The sequence below is a fragment of the Oncorhynchus mykiss genome, chromosome 16, assembly GCF_013265735.2.
Source record: "Oncorhynchus mykiss isolate Arlee chromosome 16, USDA_OmykA_1.1, whole genome shotgun sequence".
NCBI lineage: Eukaryota > Metazoa > Chordata > Actinopteri > Salmoniformes > Salmonidae > Oncorhynchus > Oncorhynchus mykiss.
The window spans coordinates 33,835,508-33,858,639 of record NC_048580.1 but is presented as its reverse complement, the minus strand read 5'-3'; the positions used below and the strand labels follow the sequence as shown (position 1 = coordinate 33,858,639).

Genomic DNA, 23,132 nt, shown 5'->3' with positions numbered 1-23,132 from the left:
TCCAGAAGGACAACAATCTCTGCAGCGCTCTACCAATCAGGCCTTTATGGTAGCGGGTCCAGACGCAAGCCACTCCTCAGTAAAAGGCACATGACAGCCCGCTTGGAGTTTTCCAAAAGGCACCTAAAGGACTCAGACCATGAGAAACAAGATTCTCTGGTCTGATTAAAGCAAGATTGAACTCTTTGGCCCAAATGCCAAGCATCACCTCTGGAGGAAACCTGGCACCATCCCTACGGTGAAGCATGGTGGTGGCAGCATCATACTGTGGGGATGTTTTTAAGTGGCAGGGACTGGAAGACTAGTCAGGAGATGAACTTAGCAAAGTACAGAGAGATCCTTGATGACAACCTCCCCCAGAGTGCTCAGGTCCTCAGACTGAGGCGAAGGTTCACTTTCCAACAGGACAACAACCCTAAGCACACAGCCAAGACAACGCAGGAGTGGCTTCGGGACAAGTCTCTGAATGTCCTTGAGTGTCCTAGCTGCAGCCTGGACTTATTAAACCCGACCAAACATCTCTTGAGAGACCTGAAAATAACTGTGCATTAACGCTCCCCATCCAACCTGACAAAGCTTGAAAGGATCTGCAGAGAAGAATGTGAGAAACTCCCCAAATACAGGTGTGTAGCGACCTACCCAAGAAGACTCTAGGCTGTAATTGCTTCCAAAGGTGCTTCAGCAAAGTACTGAGTAAAGGGTCCGATTTTATTGATATATATATATATATATATATATATATATACAGTGCCTTGCGAAATTATTTGGCCCCCTTGAACTTTGCGACCTTTTGCCACATTTCAGGCTTCAAGCATAAAGATATAAAACTGTATTTTTTTGTGAAGAATCAACAACAAGTGGGACACAATCATGAAGTGGAACGACATTTATTGGCTATTTCAAACTTTTTTAACAAATCAAAAACTGAAAAATTGGGCGTGCAAAATTATTCAGCCCCCTTAAGTTAGTACTTTGTAGCGCCACCTTTTGCTGCGATTACAGCTGTAAGTCGCTTGGGGTATGTCTCTATCAGTTTTGCACATTGAGAGACTGACATTTTTTCCCATTCCTCCTTGCAAAACAGCTCGAGCTCAGTGAGGTTGGCTGGAGAGCATTTGTGAACAGCAGTTTTCAGTTCTTTCCACAGATTCTCGATTGGATTCAGGTCTGGACTTTGACTTGGCCATTCTAACACCTGGATATGTTTATTTTTGAACCATTCCATTGTAGATTTTGCTTTATGTTTTGGATCATTGTCTTGTTGGAAGACAAATCTCCGTCCCAGTCTCAGGTCTTTTGCAGACTCCATCAGGTTTTCTTCCAGAATGGTCCTGTATTTGGCTCCATCCATCTTCCCATCAATTTTAACCATCTTCCCTGTCCCTGCTGAAGAAAAGCAGGCCCAAACCATGATGCTGCCACCACCATGTTTGACAGTGGGGATGGTGTGTTCAGCTGTGTTGCTTTTACGCCAAACATAACGTTTTGCATTGTTGCCAAAAAGTTCAATTTTGGTTTCATCTGACCAGAGCACCTTCTTCCACATGTTTGGTGTGTCTCCCAGGTGGCTTGTGGCAAACTTTAAACAACACTTTTTATGGATATCTTTAAGAAATGGCTTTCTTCTTGCCACGCTTCCATAAAGGCCAGATTTGTGCAATATACGACTGATTGTTGTCCTATGGACAGAGTCTCCCACCTCAGCTGTAGATCTCTGCAGTTCATCCAGAGTGATCATGGGCCTCTTGGCTGCATCTCTGATCAGTCTTCTCCTTGTATGAGCTGAAAGTTTAGAGGGACGGCCAGGTCTTGGTAGATTTGCAGTGGTCTGATACTCCTTCCATTTCAATATTATCGCTTGCACAGTGCTCCTTGGGATGTTTAAAGCTTGGGAAATCTTTTTGTATCCAAATCCGGCTTTAAACTTCTCCACAACAGTATCTCGGACCTGCCTGGTGTGTTCCTTGTTCTTCATGATGCTCTCTGCGCTTTTAACGGACCTCTGAGACTATCACAGTGCAGGTGCATTTATACGGAGACTTGATTACACACAGGTGGATTGTATTTATCATCATTAGTCATTTAGGTCAACATTGGATCATTCAGAGATCATCACTGAACTTCTGGAGAGAGTTTGCTGCACTGAAAGTAAAGGGGCTGAATAATTTTGCACGCCCAATTTTTCAGTTTTTGATTTGTTAAAACAGTTTGAAATATCCAATAAATGTCGTTCCACTTCATGATTGTGTCCCACTTGTTGTTGATTCTTCACAAAAAAATACAGTTTTATATCTTTATGTTTGAATCCCGAAATGTGGCAGAAGGTCGCAAAGTTCAAGGGGGCCGAATACTTTCGCAAGGCACTGTATATTATATTTTTTTTATACATTTGCAAAAATGTCTGAACCTGTTTTTGCTTTGTCATTGTGAGGTATTTTATGTAGATTGAGTGGGGAAAAAAACAATTGAATACATTTTTGAATATGGCTGTAACATTTTTCTGGGGGAAATGGCAAGAGTTCTGAATACTTTCCGAATGCACTGTATGTGTAATGTGTGCTACGAACAACATACAGAAATGTAATCTTCATGAACATCCAGCTTATTCAAACGGCTAGTTATTCCTCTCCTTCTAACAGTGGAGGAGGTGTGTGGGACAGATGCGTTGTCTCAACGTGAGCCCTGGCTCTATGCGGGGTGACATTGGGGTCGTGTGCCTGCTGAGGAGACTGACCCAGCCCAGCAACACCCTGGTCCTGAGGACGGCCTACTGTGCCTGGAGGAGCCACATCCAGGGCATGCAGCTCGGCAGGGCATCGCTCATACACTACCAGTAAGACAGACAGACACACAACCATCCACTGGGCACAGATGTCAGTTCAACGTCTGGTTTTGATTTACATTTGGTTGATTTGTCAACTAATGTGAATTCGACAACAAATTCCCTTATGTCCTTTACTTTTCCCATGTAAAATACCCATGAGCACCAACATGTGAAGTTCATAGGAGCACATCAAATTTGGTGTCAAATTAAAGCGGAGTTTATATTTTTTATAAATTAAGGCATATCAATTTTTCAACAATATTCCTTCCTAAAATGTGGAATAAGCAAAGGTTTTTCTTCTGGTTAAACAGATGGAAAAGAGGTCTTGGGAAACATCTACCAGTAAAAGTGTTAAGGTATTAGAAATTAATCAAAACACAATATTATTGAAGTTAAAGACCATTGCCAACTAATATAAACATTTATATTTGTCTGATAAATTACTAAAATCTAATATTTAATTTTGCTGAAATTATTTGCCTTCTATAAGAAATATTGCCTAGTGTCTTGTCATTCTGTTACCAAAAACCCACATATCTTGAAGATATTTTCTAATTTCTCTCTCATGAGGAGGGAGGATATTAATGACAAGTACAATAATTTACTAATTGGTTAGTGTTTTTACTGATAACAATTTTGTTTATGATTTCTTGAGTGATTAAAACGTGTCACAGTTGCAAAATCCTTAACAAAATGCTGAAAAATATGTATTAGAATGACTCCAATTGAATTGGCAAAAAGGGGAAATGATAGTAGTCACAAACCACAGTTGGGTCACCTGCTACTGTCCTCCCTTCCATTGGTATACTGTTATGTGCAGTTCATAGTGTCTCCTGCTACTGTCCTCCCTTCCATTGGTATACTGTCATGTTCAGTTCATAGTGTCTCCTGCTACTGTCCTCCCTTCCATTGGTATACTGTCATGTTCAGCTCTGTCTCCTGCTACTGTCCTCCCTTCCACTGGCGTACTGTTATGTTCAGCTCATAGTGTCTCCTGCTACTGTCCTCCCTTCCATTGGTATACTGTCATGTTCAGCTCTGTCTCCTGCTACTGTCCTCCCTTCCATTGGTATACTGTTATGTTCAGCTCATAATTGTGAAGCAGTCTGGACAACCCATTCCTCTCTCTCTCCGGTTAATGTCTCCTCTCCTGTCTCTTACCAACACCTATCCATTAGCCCCCTCTTTTCATTTACTGTAACCACTGCTTTCTCAACCACTGAGCACTGGTCGTTGAAATGTAGATATCTGCTTCACAAGTTTGGACAGTACAGTAAAGTATAGGTCAGTACTGTACTGTAGTTTAGTACATCACATTACTATGCAGAACAGTAGAGCACACTAGAGTAGAGTGCAGTATAATGTACTGTATTGTGCTTTACTGTAATGTCCAATACTTGTGAAACAGACATCTATGATCGGTTCAGATTAGGTCCGGTCCATAGAGCCCTGCACAGGTGTGAATTTTAAGCCCCACCCGTGCCCGTGACGTTCAGGCCCTACCCTATTGCTTCTGACAAGTTTAAGGCCCGGCCCGAAACCCCTAATCAGAAATAACTTCCTCTGTTAGTAAATCCATGATCTGCTCCTCTCTGTCTGTCACTCGCTCCCCGCGCGCAGCTCGCTCTGCGGATGGCCGCTCCGAGTGTCCATGGCAACAGCTCTGATTTGGGACATGAGAGAGCTGTTAGCTACTTTGTCACTCGAAACTCCGACAAAACTTAACATAATTATTTTCTGTTAAATAATCTCTCCTGTTTTATATTTGAGAACGTTGAAGCACTTCTGACAATTTTATAATCTTAGTTAGATATGACTGTACTGCGCAGCAGAGCACGAGCAAATGGCTCAGCTTCAAAATGTTAATGATGGATTTTGTGATATCCGAGCCCATCCCATACCGTAGTTATTGATGAAAAGCATGCATTACATGGCCCTAACCCGATGTATAATGTTGGGGCCTGTCGGGCTCGGGTCGGGTGGCAAAGCTCTTCCAGGCTGTAACCAAAATTACATTTTAACTTAAGGTGTCATATCATAACTGACAACCCATTCTTTCTGCAGACTTCTTTGAATCTTAATTTAGAATAGATATTTAAGAGTTTTTTTTGACATCTTGGTCACCCCAAAAATATTTTACCTCCATTCTGTTATGAAACTATATCTGCGCTGTTCTTCAAGTAAATGTGTTTGTCAAATTGTCGGTGGAATGTGTTGAAAGTAGTCCATGTTTATAGAAATGTATGGTTTAACTTTGCAATCCATGGTTTTTGTTTGGCATACATTTTATGGTGAAAAATCGGAGTCTCATCGTCATTTTATTACCATGAAATGGCCCACAATTGACCTCTGTATCTAGGACAATGTCACTCGGCTATGAATGGGAACGATGCCCTACAGCAATGCACCCCTAAACACGTGAACAAAACACGTGAACTGAATGCACAAGCATCTGTAATAATAACCTCAAAGAGTTGGGCCCTGTAACATTTTTTCTGTGTTCATCCCCTACCAGTCTGACTCTGCTGTGTAAGCACTGGCTGGTGTGGAGGCAGGCTGGTGTGAGGCTGCAGGTGTGGGCGCTGCAAGCCCAGAGGGCAGCCCTCCACTGGGACCACAGGCAGCAGAGTCGGGCCTACGCCTTGTGGAGAGCTGCCTGGGTCACGGCACGTCTGGCCACTGAACAGCACAGGTAAAGGGACAGTTATTGATAGTAGTTTGTGTAAGTATTCCATGCTGACCAAACTGCTTGCATAACGTGTGCGAGCATTACAAAATAAATGTACACAAACCATGTTATTCAATCATTGCATCTAAACTGCTCGCGATCGTCTGCGTTGCCAGGGGCTAAAATAGGTGGTTCTATTTGTGATGCAAGTACCCCCTCTCCCACTTGGTTATTAGGAGCATATACCCGCATGGTTGATTGAAAGATGAACTGAGGTCCACACTCCAGTCCAGTTGGTGGTGATAATGCACTTTAAAGTTAGTTGCCAACCGCCATATAAAGTCCAAAGTAAGAGAGATTACTAGAAACTAACTTGGTTTACCCTTTTATCTGTGGATGAATTGTCAGAGTAGAGGACCTACGTCCTCTACGTTTCAAACAACCCAATATTTTTATCCCAGGATAAATTAGCTAGCAACAGCAAGTTAGCTAGCTAAATTGCCATGAATGTTGAATGCTTTTCGACCTGTCCCCAAATTAATATAGTTAGTTCAGAGTTCGTTTTGATATTTCAACCTGAGTGTCCTGATCACGTCTGTGGATGGACAAAATCTACATGCACACGATGGTGGACGCGCGCACGCCCGGTCTAGTCAGCATGTTAGGCCTTGATTCAATCAGATCAAACTTGTAAACATGGCTGCATGGGATCTCTCTTAATGCCACTCCGTGCAGCCAATGGCAATGCCCGCTTTAGGTATAATGCCAGGAGCCGCTTGTGGATTTGACAGCTCTAACGCAGTTCCACCTCAGAAACCGCCAAAACAACCGCTATGCAGATGTCGGCTAATTGGATCTGATTTTAATAGAGCCCTTAGTGGATCCTAAGGGGATACAGTTATATTTAACTCTTCAGTTGTATATATTCCAACTTCAATCCCATGGCACTGTGTGGTCATCTTCTCTGAGTTTAGCCTAGTGTTGTTGTCTGTTCAGGAGGATACAATGTTCATGTAGAAATGTTTTGTGTAGATCAGGTATGAGTGTTTGTCAAGTAAAACTGTGAGTCATGTCAGCTCTACACATTATATTTCTAACTGCAACGATAAGAACATTCCGTTAAATTGAACACACCCCTGCTCTTACACAGGGCGTCCTGCCTAGCTGCAGCCTGGAGTGTGTGGGCGGCCCGGGCTACACAGAGGGAGGAGGAGCGACCTGCTAGGGCCAATCAGAGTGCTGGCTTCCACAGGAGGAGCCTACTGCAGCACAGCCTTCTGCTGTGGCTAGAGAGAGCAGAGCAGAGAAGACGACAGAGGGATAGGCTGCAACGCATCGTCAGGTCATAACCCTACTAGTGCGGCCAAATAGTGATTGCCATAGGGTTATGTTACAGTTGTGATGGTCTTGTAGTCACTAAATTGCCTTGCTACAATGGACCAGGAGACAAACTGAAATTCAGTTTATTTTCAAATGGAAATGGCCCATTAACATTCTATGAGGATCTTTCAGTTTGTCCTCAACTGATATACTGAACAAAAATATAAACGCAACAATTCATGATTTCACTGAGTTACATTTCATATAAGGACATCAGTCAATTGAAATAAATTCATTAGGCCCTAATCTATGGATTTCACAGCACTGGGCAGGGTCGCAGCCGTGTGTGGGCCTGGGAGGACATAGCCCACCCTCTGGGGAGCCAGGCCCAGCCAATCAGAATGAGTTTTCCCCCACAAAAGGGCTTTATTACAGACATAAATAATCCTCAGTTTCATCAGCTGTCCGGGGGGGCTGGTCTCAGACGATCCCGCAGGTGAAGAAGCCAGATGTAGAGGTCCTGGCGTTGGTATACATGGTCTACATGGTCTGTCAGGCTGATTGGACGTACTGCCAAATTCTTTAAAACAACATTGGAGGTGGCTTATGGTAGAGAAATGAACATTCAATTCTCTGCCAACAGCTCTGGTTGACATTCCTGCAATCATCATACCAATTGCACGCTCCCTCAACTTGAGACATGTGTGACAACTGCATATTTTAGTGGCCTTTTATGATCATGCTGTTTAATCAACTTCTTATGCCACACCTGTCAGGTGAATTAATTATATTGGCAAAGGAGAAATGCTCACTATCATGGATGTAAACAAATTTGTGCACAAAATTTGAGAGAAATAAGCTTTTTCTGGGATCTTTAATTTCAGCTCATGAAACATGGGACCAACACTTTACATGTTGCATTGATATTTTTGTTCAGTAATTGATCCTATCCTTCTATGTATAGGATTGACATTTGAATACCTCAAACTCAACAATATTAGCACACACTGTACAGATCCAAGAATAATGATCTCATCTCTCCCTCCTGCTTTCTTTCTCCCTCCCCCTCTCTCTGTCGGTCTGTCTCCATATGACTACCACACATACATGCACACAGGAGGGTTGCCCAGCGCTGGCGCGAGCACACACACGGAGCCCGGTTGCAGCGCGTGTGTGTCGAGGCCGAACAGGTGCTCTCCAGACAAATTTTAGCAGGCAAGTGGTGTGTGTGTGCCAGTGAGCCCTCCTCTTAAGTCGTACCCTGACTTCAAACAAACACACGACAGTATATATCCAAGTCCCAACTCTCACACTGACTGGCATAGTGCCTCCCTCTACCTCTACAACATGGCGATTATCTTCTCCTGCTAGACCAGTGGTTCCAGCACATGGGGTCAGGTTTTTATCTTCAAATGGGTATAGAATACAACATGTTAGTGTCTACTAATGGCCTTTTACCCTATTAGAATGAGCTTTCATGTCATTGTGTTGGGACAGCCTTCGGGACCTAAAATTGAGTGAATATGAACAGTCTTAACTGGGGAATATCATTTTTCCAAGTTGTGTCCCCTGCATTTTCTAGTGTGAATTTGGGGTTGTGTGCAAAAAAGGTTTGGAAACGCCTGTGCTAAACAGCTGGCATTCACACATTAAATAGTTCCTTTTGATATGTGCTAGCTAGTAGTGCCAGAGCTGTCGGTCTGTTTTCCTCGTCGAGTCTTTGGGTTTCAAACCTGTCTGGCGCTAGCATGCACTGGCTTGCACGGAAGTGACACAATTTTGGGCCAGCGGCTAATGAAGTGTCTATTAGAGTCATTGGGATGATGAATGTCTTTTGGCCTCATCTCCTCTCACCAGTGGCCTTTGGGAGGTGGCACCAGGAGTTTGCCCGGGCAGACTGCGGGCACAGACTGGTGCAGAGGTGGCACCACCTGCTGGAGTGGAGGAGGCTGCAGGAGGCGTTTACATCCTGGAACCGCAGGGTCCTGGTCAGGAGAGGGGCCCTAGAGATACAGGAGAGAAGGCAACGGGCACAGCTCTCACAGTCAGTCTATGGAGCACAGATAAATAGACAAATGATATCATATGAAATGTCTCCATTTTGACTCAAGTGTGCTCCAGTTAGTTTTGAGTGTGCCTTCAGAGTTTAACATTGATCAACATTGTTTGACCCCATCTCAGCATCCTGCGTGGCTGGCGGGGTGTGGCCGAGCGAAGGGCGGCGTGCGTGTGTTACTGCAGCGAGAGGAATGATCGGATGGCCGCACACACCCTGCAGAGCTGGAGGAGAGCCACAGCGCTACGGTCCCGACACACACGCCTCCTCACACACCTGCTGGAGAGGAGGAGGACACAGGCGCTGACCCTAGGGACACTGACAGGTTGGCCTGGCGTCTTAACTTCAATGAAACCTTCTGTCATTCACTTCTTCTTTCCCATAAATCCTCCAGGGAACCCTCAATGCTCGGCGAGCTACTGGGTGTACAGGCTTTAAGCTCCAGAGCAGGACTGCAGCAAAAGCCTGTACGCCCGGCAGTTCTTCATGAATTCCATGGCTGTTAAAGTGCAAATGTGTGCTAAATCTCACATGTTCTAGGGAATATGAGGCCGAGTGAGGCGGTGACGCCAAGGTTGTATGGTGGTGCCAGGCTCATCACATTGGAGGAGTTGTGTGACAACCTGCAGCTCCAGGCAAGCCTTCACTCCTGGAGGAGGGAGAAGAGCAAGCTCCAGCTAGCCAGGTAGCTATCACCACACTGCTGCTCTCTCGTCTTGGACTCCCCCCCCCCCCCCCCCCTTTTCACTTACTTGCTTTGGAGTATACTTAAACTGCTCTGTCTCCACTTTCCATCCCTCTCACTCCCCACCTGTCTCAGACTGTACTGTGTGGCCCGGGCAAGGGTGCAGGTGAGATTGGCGCTGCAGCGTTGGCATGAGCTGGCGTGGGATTCCCAGGCCTGCAGGGTGCACAGGTTCAGGACTAGACTGGCAGCGCTGGAATCCTCTTCCTCTGGGTTCGGCAGCACCTCTCCCCTCTCCCTGAAGCTTGCTGTGGCAGAGCATAACATCAGCACGGAGCTCAGCGATTGGTCAAACAGCTCCTCTTCAGCACAGATGGACAGAGGACGCCCCCTACTGGCCTCATCCCCATTGGAAAGTCTCAAGACCTGGTCAGTCTGTTGAATATACACACACACACTGTTTGAAAGGGAGGTGGTGAGTGTTAGAGTATGACTGATGCAAACATTGTGTAACCCTGCTTCAAGGCCTTTTGCTCTCTTCTCCACAAAGCTTCCAGGTCGAGAACCATGTTGATTTTGCAGAGGGTGACCTAACCTTCTGCCTCTCGCATCAAAGTCTCCCAGATCACAAGAGCTCACCCAGATTAAAGGTATTTCATCCTGCGTTTGTATAATCTCCACACATTCTTGCATCCTTTATCAAAACATACAATATTGCCAAAAGTTTAAAATAATATCCATATTCTCTCTATACCCCTTACCTCCCATCTCTCTTTGTCAGGGTGTCATGAGGAGTGTGGTGGGCCGGATGCTACGTCCCTCCCTCAGTGTGGCCTTCTCTCAGTGGAGGGACTATGTCAGAGTCGGCAGGGAGCAGCGACGCCTCATGGGCCTGATGGCAGATGTCCGCAGACGGGCCATGCTTGGCACCGCCCTCAGCCTGTGGAGGAGACACACCCAGAGCCTCAGCACCGCAGCCATACAGATGGTCAGTATTATAGCATTAATATTAAGCCTTATTCTACCAGGGAGGCTGAAATTAGCTCCCTACCCTTTCCTCTTTTGATGTTTTTACATTTTGTAAGGGTACCGTACACGATTTAGCTGTCTCAGACAAGTTTGAGATCGGAGACAAAATCCCCATGTCGTTGCCTACTCGGGGCGCGCGGCCGTCACCGACGCTTGTTTAATGTGAACCGGTCAGAGACGCAGTCTGAGGGCTACCTCTCCCATATTTGAGCCGTCCCGGACATCATGATATTTTCAAAAATGTTGGATTTTTATCAGCACAAAATCTCCAATGCTCTTGTAGTGTGAGATGTGCAACGACAAGCTTTGAGAATGGTGATCTGCAATCGCCAATGACGTTGTTTCGCATCACCCAGAATGTGTAGACTCTTGAGCAGGAGCGATGTCTACTACTTGCCTACTAGTATGAATTTGTAATTGCCTTTAATCAAAGCATCAAATCGTTACAGCTCTGAAGTTCACAAGCAATGCTATTCAATTCAACATTTATTGGCTAGGTATTTCAACTCTGTATGGCAAGCGTGAATGTCTGACTGAAAATGTTTCATGAGGCTGCTTTGAGCCACAGCTCGTTCTAGCTACACAATCTAATCACATAATTGTTTTTGCGTGGTGGTATCGAGAATGATCACGGCCAAGTGAAGAATCTTGTGTGTGACGTCCCCGTCTGTGCCGCATCGTTTCGGTTGTGCACCACTACGTTTGCAAGACAAAAAAGTACAGGAAAGATGGTTGTTTAATGTGAGAGGCTCAGCGATGTTAATATTTTGAAAGACGTGTAGTGCCCACTCAGCATAAGGGGTGTAGTGCCCACCCAGCATAAGGGGTGTAGTGCCCACCCAGCATAAGGGGTGTAGTGTCCACCCAGCATAAGGGGTGTAGTGTCCACCCCAGTGTCCACCCAGCATAAGGGGTGTAGTGTCCACCCCAGTGTCCACCCAGCATAAGGGGTGTAGTGGTGGAGCTTCCTTCATATTCAAATCAAATTGTATTGGTGGCGTACACATCTTTTTTTGTTGTAGGTGTATCGAATTGCTTATGTTACTAGCTCCAACAGTGCAGTAATACCTATAAGGCTGCATTGAGACAATGACCCAAGCCCAGCTCAGTTAATGCCTACCATTGTGTCGCTGAGTTGTCCGTAATGCTTCAGAAAATGTACATCCCTGGGGCAATGGTAGACACAATGTAAGTGTGAGTAACCTAGTTCATGTCCCTCTAACTGCCTCTGCTGATCCTACAGCTATTGTATGCATTAATCGTGTGCATATGAACCAGAATTATACTGTTAGCATTGTAGCTGTGTGCAGCTCACCCTGCAATAACATAAATAACATGAGCATGTTATGTTCTGCTAACCTTCCCAGTAAAGCAATGAAAACAAGCAAGCATCCCAGGTGATAAAAAATAGCTCACATTAAGAAACAAGGTTCAAGAAATCAATAAAACTTGCTAGTAACAGGTGACATTCATATTCTATCTCTGAAACTGACTTCGATAATAACTTTGATACAGTGGTAGCAATACATGATAACATCTACAGAAAAGACAGAAATGCCAATGGTGTTGCTGTTTATATTCAGAACCACATTCCTGTAAATCCTAGAGAGGATCTAATGTTAAGTATTGTTGATGTAATATGGCTACAGGTTTTGCCTCAATTAAAGCCCATTCTTGTGGGAAGCTGATCACATCTTTACTAATGCTGAAGAAATTTGCTTTAAAGCAGCATCCAAATCCATAGGATGTAGTGATGACAATATAATAGCCATATCTAGGAAATCCAAAGTTCCAATGGCTGGGCCTATTATAGTGAATAAGGTCATACAATACGGTTTTTGTAGTGATTCTGATGTTGATGATGTAAAGAATATGTGTTGGTCAGTGGTGTGTAATGAGGAGCAACCAGACGCTGCACTTGACACATTTATGAAATTGCTTATCCCAGTTACTAATAAGCAATGCAACCATTAAGAAAAGTACTGTAAAAACATGAATCCCCGTGGATGAGGAATTGAAAAATGGTATGGTTGAGCAAAAAAAAGCAAAAGGAATGGCAAATAAGACTGGCTCAACCGATTAGTAAACATACTGCTAATTTAACAATCCTGTGACTAAACTGAATAAAAACAAGAAAGTATAATATGAAACAAACATGAATGATAGTTCAAAGGTTTTGTGCACCTTACACCTTACATGCAAAAAGGCACTCAGCTCCATCATTCATTGAATCGGATGGCTCATTCATCACAAAACACACTGATATTGCCAATTACTTTTATGATTTTTGTTCATTGGCAAGATTAGCAAACTTATGCATGACATGCCAGCAACAAACGGTGACACTTCACATCCAAGTATAAATTATGAAAGACTGGTATTGTAATTTTTAATTCCATATAGTGTGGAAGAGGTGAAAAAAATGGTCTATCAACAATGACAAGCCAACGGGGTCTGACAACCTGAATGGAAAATGACTGAGGATAATAGCGGATGATATTGCCACTCCTATTTGCCATATCTTCAATCTAAACCTACTAGAAAGTGTGTGCCCTCAGGCCTAGAGGGAAGCTAAAGTAATTCCGATACCCAAGAACAGTATAGCCAGCCCCCTTTACTGGCTCAAATAGCCAACCAATCAGCCTTTTACCAACAGTTTAATAAAGTTTTGGAAAAAAATTGTGTTTCACCAGTTACAATGCTATTTTACTGTAAACAAATTGACAACCAACTTTCAGCATGCTTGTAGGGAAGGACTACTGTTCAGTCGTGTGGTCAGGTGCCACAGAGGGTCCTCGGAAAATTACAACTGTCTTAGAACAGGTCAGCACGGCTGGCCCTGAAATGAACACGAGAGCTAATGTTAACAATATTCATGTCAATCTCTCATGGCTCAAAGTGGAGGAGAGATTGACTTCATCACTACTTGTTTTTGTAAGAAGTATTGACATGTTGAATGCACCGAGCTGTCTGTCTAAACTACTAGCACACAGCTCGGACACCCAGACATGCCACAAGAGGTCTCTTCACTGTCCCCAAGTTCAGAACAGACTATGGGAGGTGCACAGTACTACATAGAGCCATGGAACTCTATTCCACATCAGGTAACTGATGCAGCAGTAGAATCAGATTTAAAAAACAGATAAAAATACACCTTATTGAACAGCGGGGACTGTGAAGAGACACACACAGGCACAGACACACTCTTACACAACACATAAGACACACGTACACACAGATTTTGTATTGTAGATATGTGGTAGTAGAGTAGTGGCCTGAGGGAACACACTTAATGTGTTGTGAAAAATGTAATATTTTTAATTGTATACAACTTAATGTTGCTGGACCTCAGGAAGAGTAATGGGGATCCTTAATAAATACAAATACTTAACAAAACAATACACACACATTCCCCAAAATAAAGGAATGAAGAAATATAGAATTATTAGAGCGATGTCAAGGATCCGGAATATAAATGTATATGATGGTGTATATTGACATTATGGACAGCATAAGAATAGAAAGGTGTGTACAGCAGAAGTTATAAAGGATGAACCTTGATTAGAATACAGTATATACATATGGAGTGGGTAAAACGGTATGTAAACATTATTAATGTGCAGTGTTTGACTATGTACATAGGCCAGCAGTCTCTAAGATGTAGGGTTGAGTACCGGGTGGTAGCCGGATAGTAACAGTGACTAAAGTTCAGAGAGGGGTACTGGGCGGAGGCCGGCTAGTGGTGAATTTTTAACAGTCTGGAGATATAAGCTGTTTTTCAGTCTCTCGGTCCCAGCTTTGATGCACCTGTATCGTCTCCGCCCTCTAGATGGTATCAGGGTGAACAGGCCATGGCTCGGGTGGCTGAAGTTCTTGATAATGTTGTTGTCTGTGTGGATGGACCATTTCAGGTTGTCCGTGACGTGCACGCTGAGGAACTTAAGCTTTTCACCCTCTCCACTGTGGGCCCGTCTATGTGGAAAGGGGTATGCTCCCTCGGCTGTCTCCTGAAGTTCACGATCAGCGTAGCTATTCCCTCCAAGGCAATCAAACAAGCTAAGCGTCAGTATAGAGACAAAGTAGAGTCACAATTCAACGGCTCAGACACAAGAGGTATGTGGCAGGGTCTACAGTCAATCACGGATTACAAAAAGAAAACCAGCCCCGTCTCGGACCAGGATGTCTTGCTCCCAGGCAGACTAAATAACTTTTTTGCCCGCTTTGAGGACAATACAGTGCCACTGACACAGCCTGCAACCAAAACCTGCGGACTCTCCTTCACTGCAGCCGACGTGAGTAAAACATTTAAACGTGTTAACCCTTGCAAGGCTGCAGGCCCAGACGGCATCCCCAGCCGCGCCCTCAGAGCATGCGCAGACCAGCTGGCTGGTGTGTTTACGGACATATTCAATCAATCCTTATCCTAGTCTGCTGTTCCCACATGCTTCAAGAGGGCCAAAATTGTCCCTGTTCCCAAGAAAGCTAAGGTAACTGAGCTAAACGATCCAATTTGCTTACCGCCCAAATAGATCCACAGACGATGCAATCCCAACCACACTGCACACTGCCCTAACCCATCTGGACAAGAGGAATACCTATGTGAGAATGTTGTTCATCGACTACAGCTCAGCATTGAACACCATAGTACCCTCCAAACTCGTCATCAAGCTCGAGACCCGGGGTCTCGACCCCGCCCTGTGCAATTGGGTACTGGACTTCCTGACGATCCGCCCCCAGGTGGTGAGGGTAGGTAACAACATCTCCACGCCGCTGATCCTCAACACTGGGGCCCCACAAGGGTGCGTTCTGAGCCCTCTCCTGTACTCCCTGTTCACCCACGACTGTGTGGCCATGCACGCCTCCAACTCAATCATCAAGTTTGCGAACGACACTACAGTGGTAGGCTTGATTACCAACAACGACGAGACAGCCTACAGGGAGGAGGTGAGGGCCCTCGGAATGTGGTGTCGGGAAAATAACCTCACACTCAAAGTCAACAAAACAAAGGAGATGATTGTGGACTTCAGGAAACAGCAGAGGGAGCACCCCCCTATCCACATCGATGGGACAGTAGTGGAGAGGGTAGTAAGTTTTAAGTTCCTCGATGTACACATCACGGACAAACTGAATTGGTCCACCCACACAGACAGCGTCGTGAAGAAGGCGCAGCAGCGCCTCTTCAACCTCAGGAGGCTGAAGAAATTTGGCTTGTCACCAAAAGCACACAAACTTCTACAGATGCACAATCGAGAGCATCCTGTCGGGCTGTATCACCGCCTGGTACAGCAACTGCTCCGCCCACAACCGTAAGGCTCTCCAGAGGGTAGTGAGGTCTGCACAACACATCACCGGGGGCAAACTACCTACCCTCCAGGACACCTACACCACCCGATGTCACAGGAAGGCCATAAAGATCATCAAGGACAACAACCACCCGAGCCACTGCCTGTTCACCCCGCTATCATCCAGAAGGCGAGGTCAGTACAGGTGCATTAAAGCAGGGACCGAGAGACTGAAAAACAGCTTCTATCTCAAGGCCATCCGACTGTTAAACAGCCACCACTAACATTGAGTGGCTGCTGCCAACATACTGACTCAACTCCAGCCACTTTAATAATGTGAATTGATGTCAAATATATCACTAGCCACTTTAAACAATGCTACTTAATATAATGTTTAGATACCCTACATTACTCATCTCATATGTACAGTGGGGCAAAAAAGTATTTAGTCAGCCACCAATTGTGTAAGTTCTCCCACTTAAAAAGATGAGAGGCCTGTAATTTTCATCATAGGTACACTTCAACAATGACAGACAAAATGAGAAATCCAGAAAATCACATTGTAGGATTTTTAATGAATTGATTTGCAAATTATGGTGGAAAATGAGTATTCCCCCCTCTGTTAGAGCGCTATTCAAGTTGTAGTGGGTCTAGGGCAAGTGCCAAACTCATTCCATAGAGGGCCGAGTGTCTGCGGGTTTTCGCTTCTCCCTTGGACTTGATTGATGAATTAAGGTCACTAATTAGTTAAGAACTCCCACTAAGGCGTTACCCCTATCCTGGTTGTCTAGGTCTTAAAACCTGCAGACACTAGGCCCTCCATAGAATGAGTTTGACATCCCTGGTCAAGGGTGTCGGGTAAGGTGGAGGTGATATGATCCTTAACTAGCCTCTCAAAGCACTTCATGTTGATGGAAGTGAGTGCTACGGGGCGATAGTCAGTTACCTTCGCTTTCTTGGGTACAGGAACAACGGTGGACATCTTGAAGCAAGTGGGGAAAACCGACTTGGATAGGGCAAGATTGAATATGTCCGTAAACACTCCAGCTTGCTAGTCTGCACATGCTCTGAGGACAGGGCTACGGATGCCGTCTAGGCCGGCAGCCTTGCAAGGGTTAACACGCTTAAGTGTCTTACTCACGTCAGCCACAGAGAACGAGAGCTCAGTCCTTGTGAGTGGCGGTGGCCCGCAACGGCGGCATTGTTTTCCTCGAAGCGGGCACAGAAGGTATAAGAAGCTTGTCCGGGAGCAAGGCGTCAGTGTCCACGACGTGGCTGGTTTTCCCCTTTTTATAATCTGTGATTATCTGGAGTCCTTGCGTCTTGTGACTGAGCCGTTGAATTGCGACTCCACTTTGTCTCTGTACTGATGTTTTGCCGGTTTGATTGCCTTACGAAGGGAATATTGCTTCCATCTAACAGATCTGCCAACATCGAAGGGATAGGACAAACTGGAAGGGATAGGAAGTGGATTTGGATCGGCTGAAAGTCAACATGTGTGCCAGTATTCTCGGTCACCTGTCTCATGTACTCCCTGCTTCACACAGGAAACTGCAATTCTGACTTTCTCTGTGGCTCACTGGAAAAGGGTGGTCGCTCAAAGGTCAAAGGTCACCCTGCAGAGGATGGCCGACGACTTCCACACCACGGCAGTCCTCAGGAGCTGCTTCTTAACATGGAAGAAAAAGGTAGGGAGTCGAAGCACAACTGCCTCTCATCCAAGTGTGCACTTGTACACTACCCTCAAGGAATTTACTGGTGTAGGGAATATGATGGAAATCCCATCAGTCCATGCTTACACCAATCCAATGCTGGTATATAACCATACCTTCAAGTATCATTTTTTTAAGGTAGTTAAAATGTTCACTTTGGGGAGAAGGGGGCAAGTGGGCTAGAGTGAGATATACATTTTCATAATTTACTTTTCTTCGTCCAGTGACATCCAAAAATGCAGACCAGTAGTGAGCATAAACACAACCAATCATTTCTCAGCTAGGAAAAAAATACAAATGTTGGAACATTTTTACTCACATGGATTTATCCTCCAATAATTTCTAAAAACATTTTGTAATAAGGGTAGCCCTTCTGCTAATGGTATTATGGGTTAATAACATCCTCTCTCTCTCTTAGCGGACGTTGATTAGAGTAAGGCCAGACCCGGAGGCCCGGGCCCAGCTGGTGAAGAGGGCGGTGTGGCTGCGGAGGAGAGGAGAGAGACAGAGGACCCACAGCACCTTCACCCTCTGGACAGCACGCCTCAGACAAAGCCAGGCCGTCACCGCCTTCTACACACACACCACACTCACCAGGTTGTGTGACAGAGAATATATATACACTGCTCAAAAAAATAAAGGGAACACTAAAATAACACATCCTAGATCTGAATGAATGAAATATTCTTATTAAATACTTTTCTTTACATAGTTGAATGTGCTGAACACAAAATCACAAATTATCAATGGAAATCAAATGTATCAACCCATGGAGGTCTGGATTTGGAGTCACACTCAAAATTAAAGTGGAAAACCACACTACAGGCTGATCCAACTTTGATGTAATGTCCTTAAAACAAGTCAAAATGAGGCTCAGTAGTGTGTGTGGCCTCCACGTGCCTGTATGACCTCCCTACAACGCCTGGGCATGCTCCTGATGAGGTGGCGGATGGTCTCCTGAGGGATCACCTCCCAGACCTGGACTAAAGCATCCGCCAACTCCTGGACAGTCTGTGGTCCCCCACCTGTGGAGGTCGGGCCCTCATACCACCCTCATGGAGTCTGTTTCTGTTTCCGTTTGAGCAGACACATGCACATTTGTGGCCTACTGGAGGTCATTTTGCAGGGCTCTGGCAGTGCTCCTCCTTACACAAAGGCGGAGGTAGCAGTCCTGCTGGGTTGTTGCCCTCCTACGGCCTCCTCCACGTCTCCTGATGTACTGGCCTGTCTCCTGGTAGCGCCTCCATGCTCTGGACACTACGCTGACACTACGCTGACAGACACAGCAACCCTTCTTGCCACAGCTCGCATTGATGTGCCATCCTGGATGAGCTGCACTACCTGAGCCACTTGTGTGGGTTGTAGACTCTGTCTCATGCTACCACTACAGTGAAAGCACTGCCAGCATTCAAAAGTGACCAAAACATCAGCCAGGAAGCATAGCTATATATATATATATATATTGTTTGTATAAAAAAAATATATATAAAGAAATATAAATATATATATATTTATATATATATATTTTTTTTTTACAAACAAAACATTATTTTCAAAGGTATAGGGGATGAAGAGAAATACAGGCACTGCTGTAGATGCTCCTGTAGTTTCATTAGCAAAGTTGACCGCATAGGGCATTTTGTTTAAGTTTCACTTCTATGTGGGATTTTATTGGATGTGTGCACATTACTTACCATAGGATTTCTCCTGACCAGTACCAAATCCCTTCTTTCCCTTCCCTACATGTTTGTGTAGGGTGTTTACGGCGTGGGAGCAATGTGTCCACTCCCAGAGGGAGATGAGCGCTCTAGCCTGGGCCCACCTCCACCAGAGGCTGCTTGGCCAAGCCCTGGCCCACTGGAGGGGGTCTGCCACCCGCAGCCTTGAGTTCCGCAGGAGAGGCCAGGAGAGACTGGCGCTGGGGGCCAGACAGAATCTGCAGCGCTGGAGAGATCATACCCACAGTGGGTCTCGCTTAGTAATCCAGGGGCCTGTTCAGGGGGATATAACGTTCCAGAGCATTCAAATCGAAATGTATTGAGTAGGAATAATTCATGTCTGTCAGATATAATAGAGAATCTTGTCAGCTCTTCATTCTATTTCAACAAATGCGTTTACATTTCTCTGAATACACCCATTTTTCCTGGTCGATTCCTGGTAGAGAGTGAATGCACACTTTTGTTCTAGCCCAGCCCTAACACACCGGAGTCAACTGACCCACTAACCACCAAGCCCTTGATCAGTTGTTCTGTTAGGGCTTGGCTATAACAAAACTGTAACCACTGGGTGTCCCCCAGGAATGGGTTGAGAAACACTGTTGTATCAGCCACTGTACAAGGGGGGATAGTTTTACAAGCAACTCCACTTTTCAAACATGCCATACACTTCATGTAAGCAAAATATACACTTGGAACAGAACTTGGCATTGCCACATTATATCCCCAGTGCAGTCAATTTAGTTTATCCTGTGTTTTGTATCATTATTGTACAGCAGCTGATGAAACTAACACTGTGTGGTTTCTCCAAAGGGATGTGTGAGCTGAGACAGCTACTGGGTCAGTATGTGGAGAGTGAGAGAAGGGCAGCGAAGAGGAGAGCTCTACACACCTGGGTCCAGGCCACTGTGAATGTCAGGAAAGCCCAAGACGTACACCAGCAGGCTTTCATGAGCAGGTCAGTGGCAGTTGGGGACATGTTCAATCTGCAATGTAACTGAACCTTTCACTGCAGGGGCCCGGGGCACTTATTTATAAAGTGTCTCAGAGTAGGAGTGATCACCGTGTATGATCATATCAATATTGCAGTCTACTTTTAGCTGTTTGTATGGTAAGGTATGTGATCGGGCTGTGACGGTCATGTAATTTTGGATCAGTAATTTGCCAGCCAAATGGCGGTCTCTGTAATAACTGTTTAAATAGCCCCAAAAAAAGGGTGTTGCCTGTGCTGCTTCTGCACCTTTCTGTGTGTCTGTGGAAAAGTTAAAGAATACTTTACCCATTTTTCACTAAATTAAATATTGGTTTAATTATACCTACAGAACATGTTTGGTCAAATCTTGATTAATCTTCCCATCTTTCCTATCCAACCCCAATGACAATCATATTTTCCATCAATATGCAAATAGCCTTTGCACTTGCATGTCTCACTGTAAACCAGTGGTAGTCAGGGCCTCATTACTGACGGGCCCTCAACCTATTATTATTTCTGATGGGAAGGCCTCCAACGAAAACTTACTTCGGGACCCAAAAGGCTAAAGCTGGCCATGCTCAGATAGCATATGAACATGATATAAGCCATGGCGAAATGTGAAGAGAAGCAGGAAATTTGCTTTAAAACTGGAAAAACTTTCTTCATGGCAAAATGTGTCAAATATAAGTTATCAATGTTAGTAATTCCGTAGCTCGCAAGCGGCTCTCAGGAACATAATTGTGACCTTGTGAAAATGAAACATTTTAGTAGAGGTCCTCGTCCAGGGGCTCATAATATTTGTGGGTCCATGACATTAAAAAGTTTGAAAACCTCCGTGTTAAAACACCTTGCAGAAACTTTCTAAACCGCGCAAATGCCTGGCCGTCCTGACTTGCAAGGTTTTTATAGTCAACTGAAACGAATCATGAAAAACCATTTAAACTTAAATAAAATAATGAATATACCATACTGAAACTAACTAAAATAAAAATCCATCATGAAATATCTTTAGCAAAAAGTTTTTCAAGCTTTTTGGGGGTTTTCAAGCTACTGAATGTGGTGAGTAAATGCTGCCAGGAAATGTCATGTTTCAAAAAGCTTAGCTAGTTAAGGATTGTGATGCACAAGCTAACAGGGAAAAAAACTTCTAAGTAGCTAACTTGATTCGGTCACACTATTTGGAAAGTCCCATATAGATGATCTGTAAAAAAAAAAGGGCTTTATATATAAATGTGATTGATTGTCACAATTGCAGGCACCATAGTTTCTCTCTGTGGGCATGTAATATTAAAACATTGGCGGATTTTACACACATAACTAAACTTTTCACAGTAGCTGGACAAAGACCCAATTTAAAGGGAAAGAATGTCCACTCACCGTTCTACTGCTCCCAAATAGGCCTGTTTTCTGAACATATTTGGAACCATCTTACAGTTAACATCGCAGTCACACATCTCCAGAAGTTCCATTGCATGCACTCTATGGACGTTGCAGCCTTAACCAGGAAGTTGAATCATTCTAATAAGATTGGTTGTAATCAAATTAAATGGAAAAACAAGCAGTTGCTTTTTAAACAGCAATAAATACATGTAATGATGTCATTAAATCAGCAAGATAAGAAGACAGGCATTGCTGTTGAACCAGCCTTCGTTATAGTAGGCCGAAGGGTTTTGAACATATGAAATGGAAAACAAGCAGTTGTTGCAGATAACTAAATACCAGGTTCACCGGTATTCACCAATGTTCTCATCTCTCGTTTCATTATGGGCATGGACACGTAGCCAACATGTGTCAGCTCGGTTCACCAGTATTCACCAATGTTCTCATCTCTCGTTTCATTATGGGCATGGACACGTAGCCAACATGTGTCAGCTCAGTTCACCCGTATTCACCAATGTTCTCTTCTCTCGTTTCATTATGGGCATGGACACGTAGCCAACATGTCAGCTCAGTTTTACTCCTCTCAAACTTTATATTTTAATAGCTTTGGTGATTGAGTTATTTCCAAATCGGTCTCAGGAGCCAAACCCTTACTTGACAGTCTTGACTACGCTATTGCATTGGACAGGACAAAAAAAAGCCTTAATTGAGAGGGGAGGCTGTGCTGGTTTTTACCCCCCCAAAAACATGTTTCTAAATACCGAGTATACATGCACCAAAAGCACATTAGGCTATTAATTTTCATATGGGCAGTGTGTGTTACGGCTGGATTTGCTGAGTTTCCGTTGTCAACATTCATGCCATAACCAACTGCGTTACTGCTAAAACCAGCTTTTGGTTGGTCTTAAATATCCCTAACAGCGCTGCGGATCATGTTTAAGGACACACCTAAAATATTTCCACCCCTCCCATCTGAGCGCAAGCGTGCGGATTATAAAACAGGTACATTGCTGAACCTGGCGTTACATGCTGACCAGACCACTCGCATGATGATTTTGCCACCCACACCAGACGCGATCAAGGACACTCAGGTTGAAATATCAAAATTAACTTGCAAGCGTCACAAATAGAGTCAAGTTCCATTTTAGCACCTGGCAACGCAGACGTGCCCGAGCAGTGTGGGTGCAATGATTGAATAACATGTATGTGTACATTTATTTTGCAACGCTTGTGGTGTGGTCAGCATGTACAGCGTGCATGTTGATTTTGTCCACCCACACCAGACATGATCAGAACTCGCAGGTTGAAATATCAAAACGAACTTTGAACTAACTATATTCATTTGGGGACACGTGGAAAAGCATTAAACATTTATGGCAATTAAGCTTAATAGCTCATTTGTCCTGGGATATAAACATTGGGTTGTTATTTTACATTAAATGTACAAGGTCCTCTACTCCGACAATTCATCCACAGATAAAAGGGTAA

General features: G+C 44.4%; 1 protein-coding gene across 1 annotated transcript in view; it reads left to right on the top strand.

The window, feature by feature from the left end:
* The window catches only part of LOC110491843, a 90,329-nt gene that overhangs the window by 4,014 nt on the left and 63,183 nt on the right, over positions 1 to 23,132 (top strand). Inside the window, exons 5-18 of the mRNA XM_036945771.1 lie at positions 2,640 to 2,833; positions 5,340 to 5,516; positions 6,643 to 6,834; positions 7,930 to 8,027; positions 8,670 to 8,856; positions 8,994 to 9,193; positions 9,409 to 9,553; positions 9,689 to 9,982; positions 10,104 to 10,203; positions 10,335 to 10,541; positions 17,412 to 17,552; positions 17,995 to 18,173; positions 19,332 to 19,540; positions 20,105 to 20,249. Coding sequence (XP_036801666.1) covers positions 2,640 to 2,833; positions 5,340 to 5,516; positions 6,643 to 6,834; positions 7,930 to 8,027; positions 8,670 to 8,856; positions 8,994 to 9,193; positions 9,409 to 9,553; positions 9,689 to 9,982; positions 10,104 to 10,203; positions 10,335 to 10,541; positions 17,412 to 17,552; positions 17,995 to 18,173; positions 19,332 to 19,540; positions 20,105 to 20,249 — 2,468 coding nt within the window. The remainder of the gene's footprint in view (positions 1 to 2,639; positions 2,834 to 5,339; positions 5,517 to 6,642; positions 6,835 to 7,929; positions 8,028 to 8,669; positions 8,857 to 8,993; positions 9,194 to 9,408; positions 9,554 to 9,688; positions 9,983 to 10,103; positions 10,204 to 10,334; positions 10,542 to 17,411; positions 17,553 to 17,994; positions 18,174 to 19,331; positions 19,541 to 20,104; positions 20,250 to 23,132) is intronic.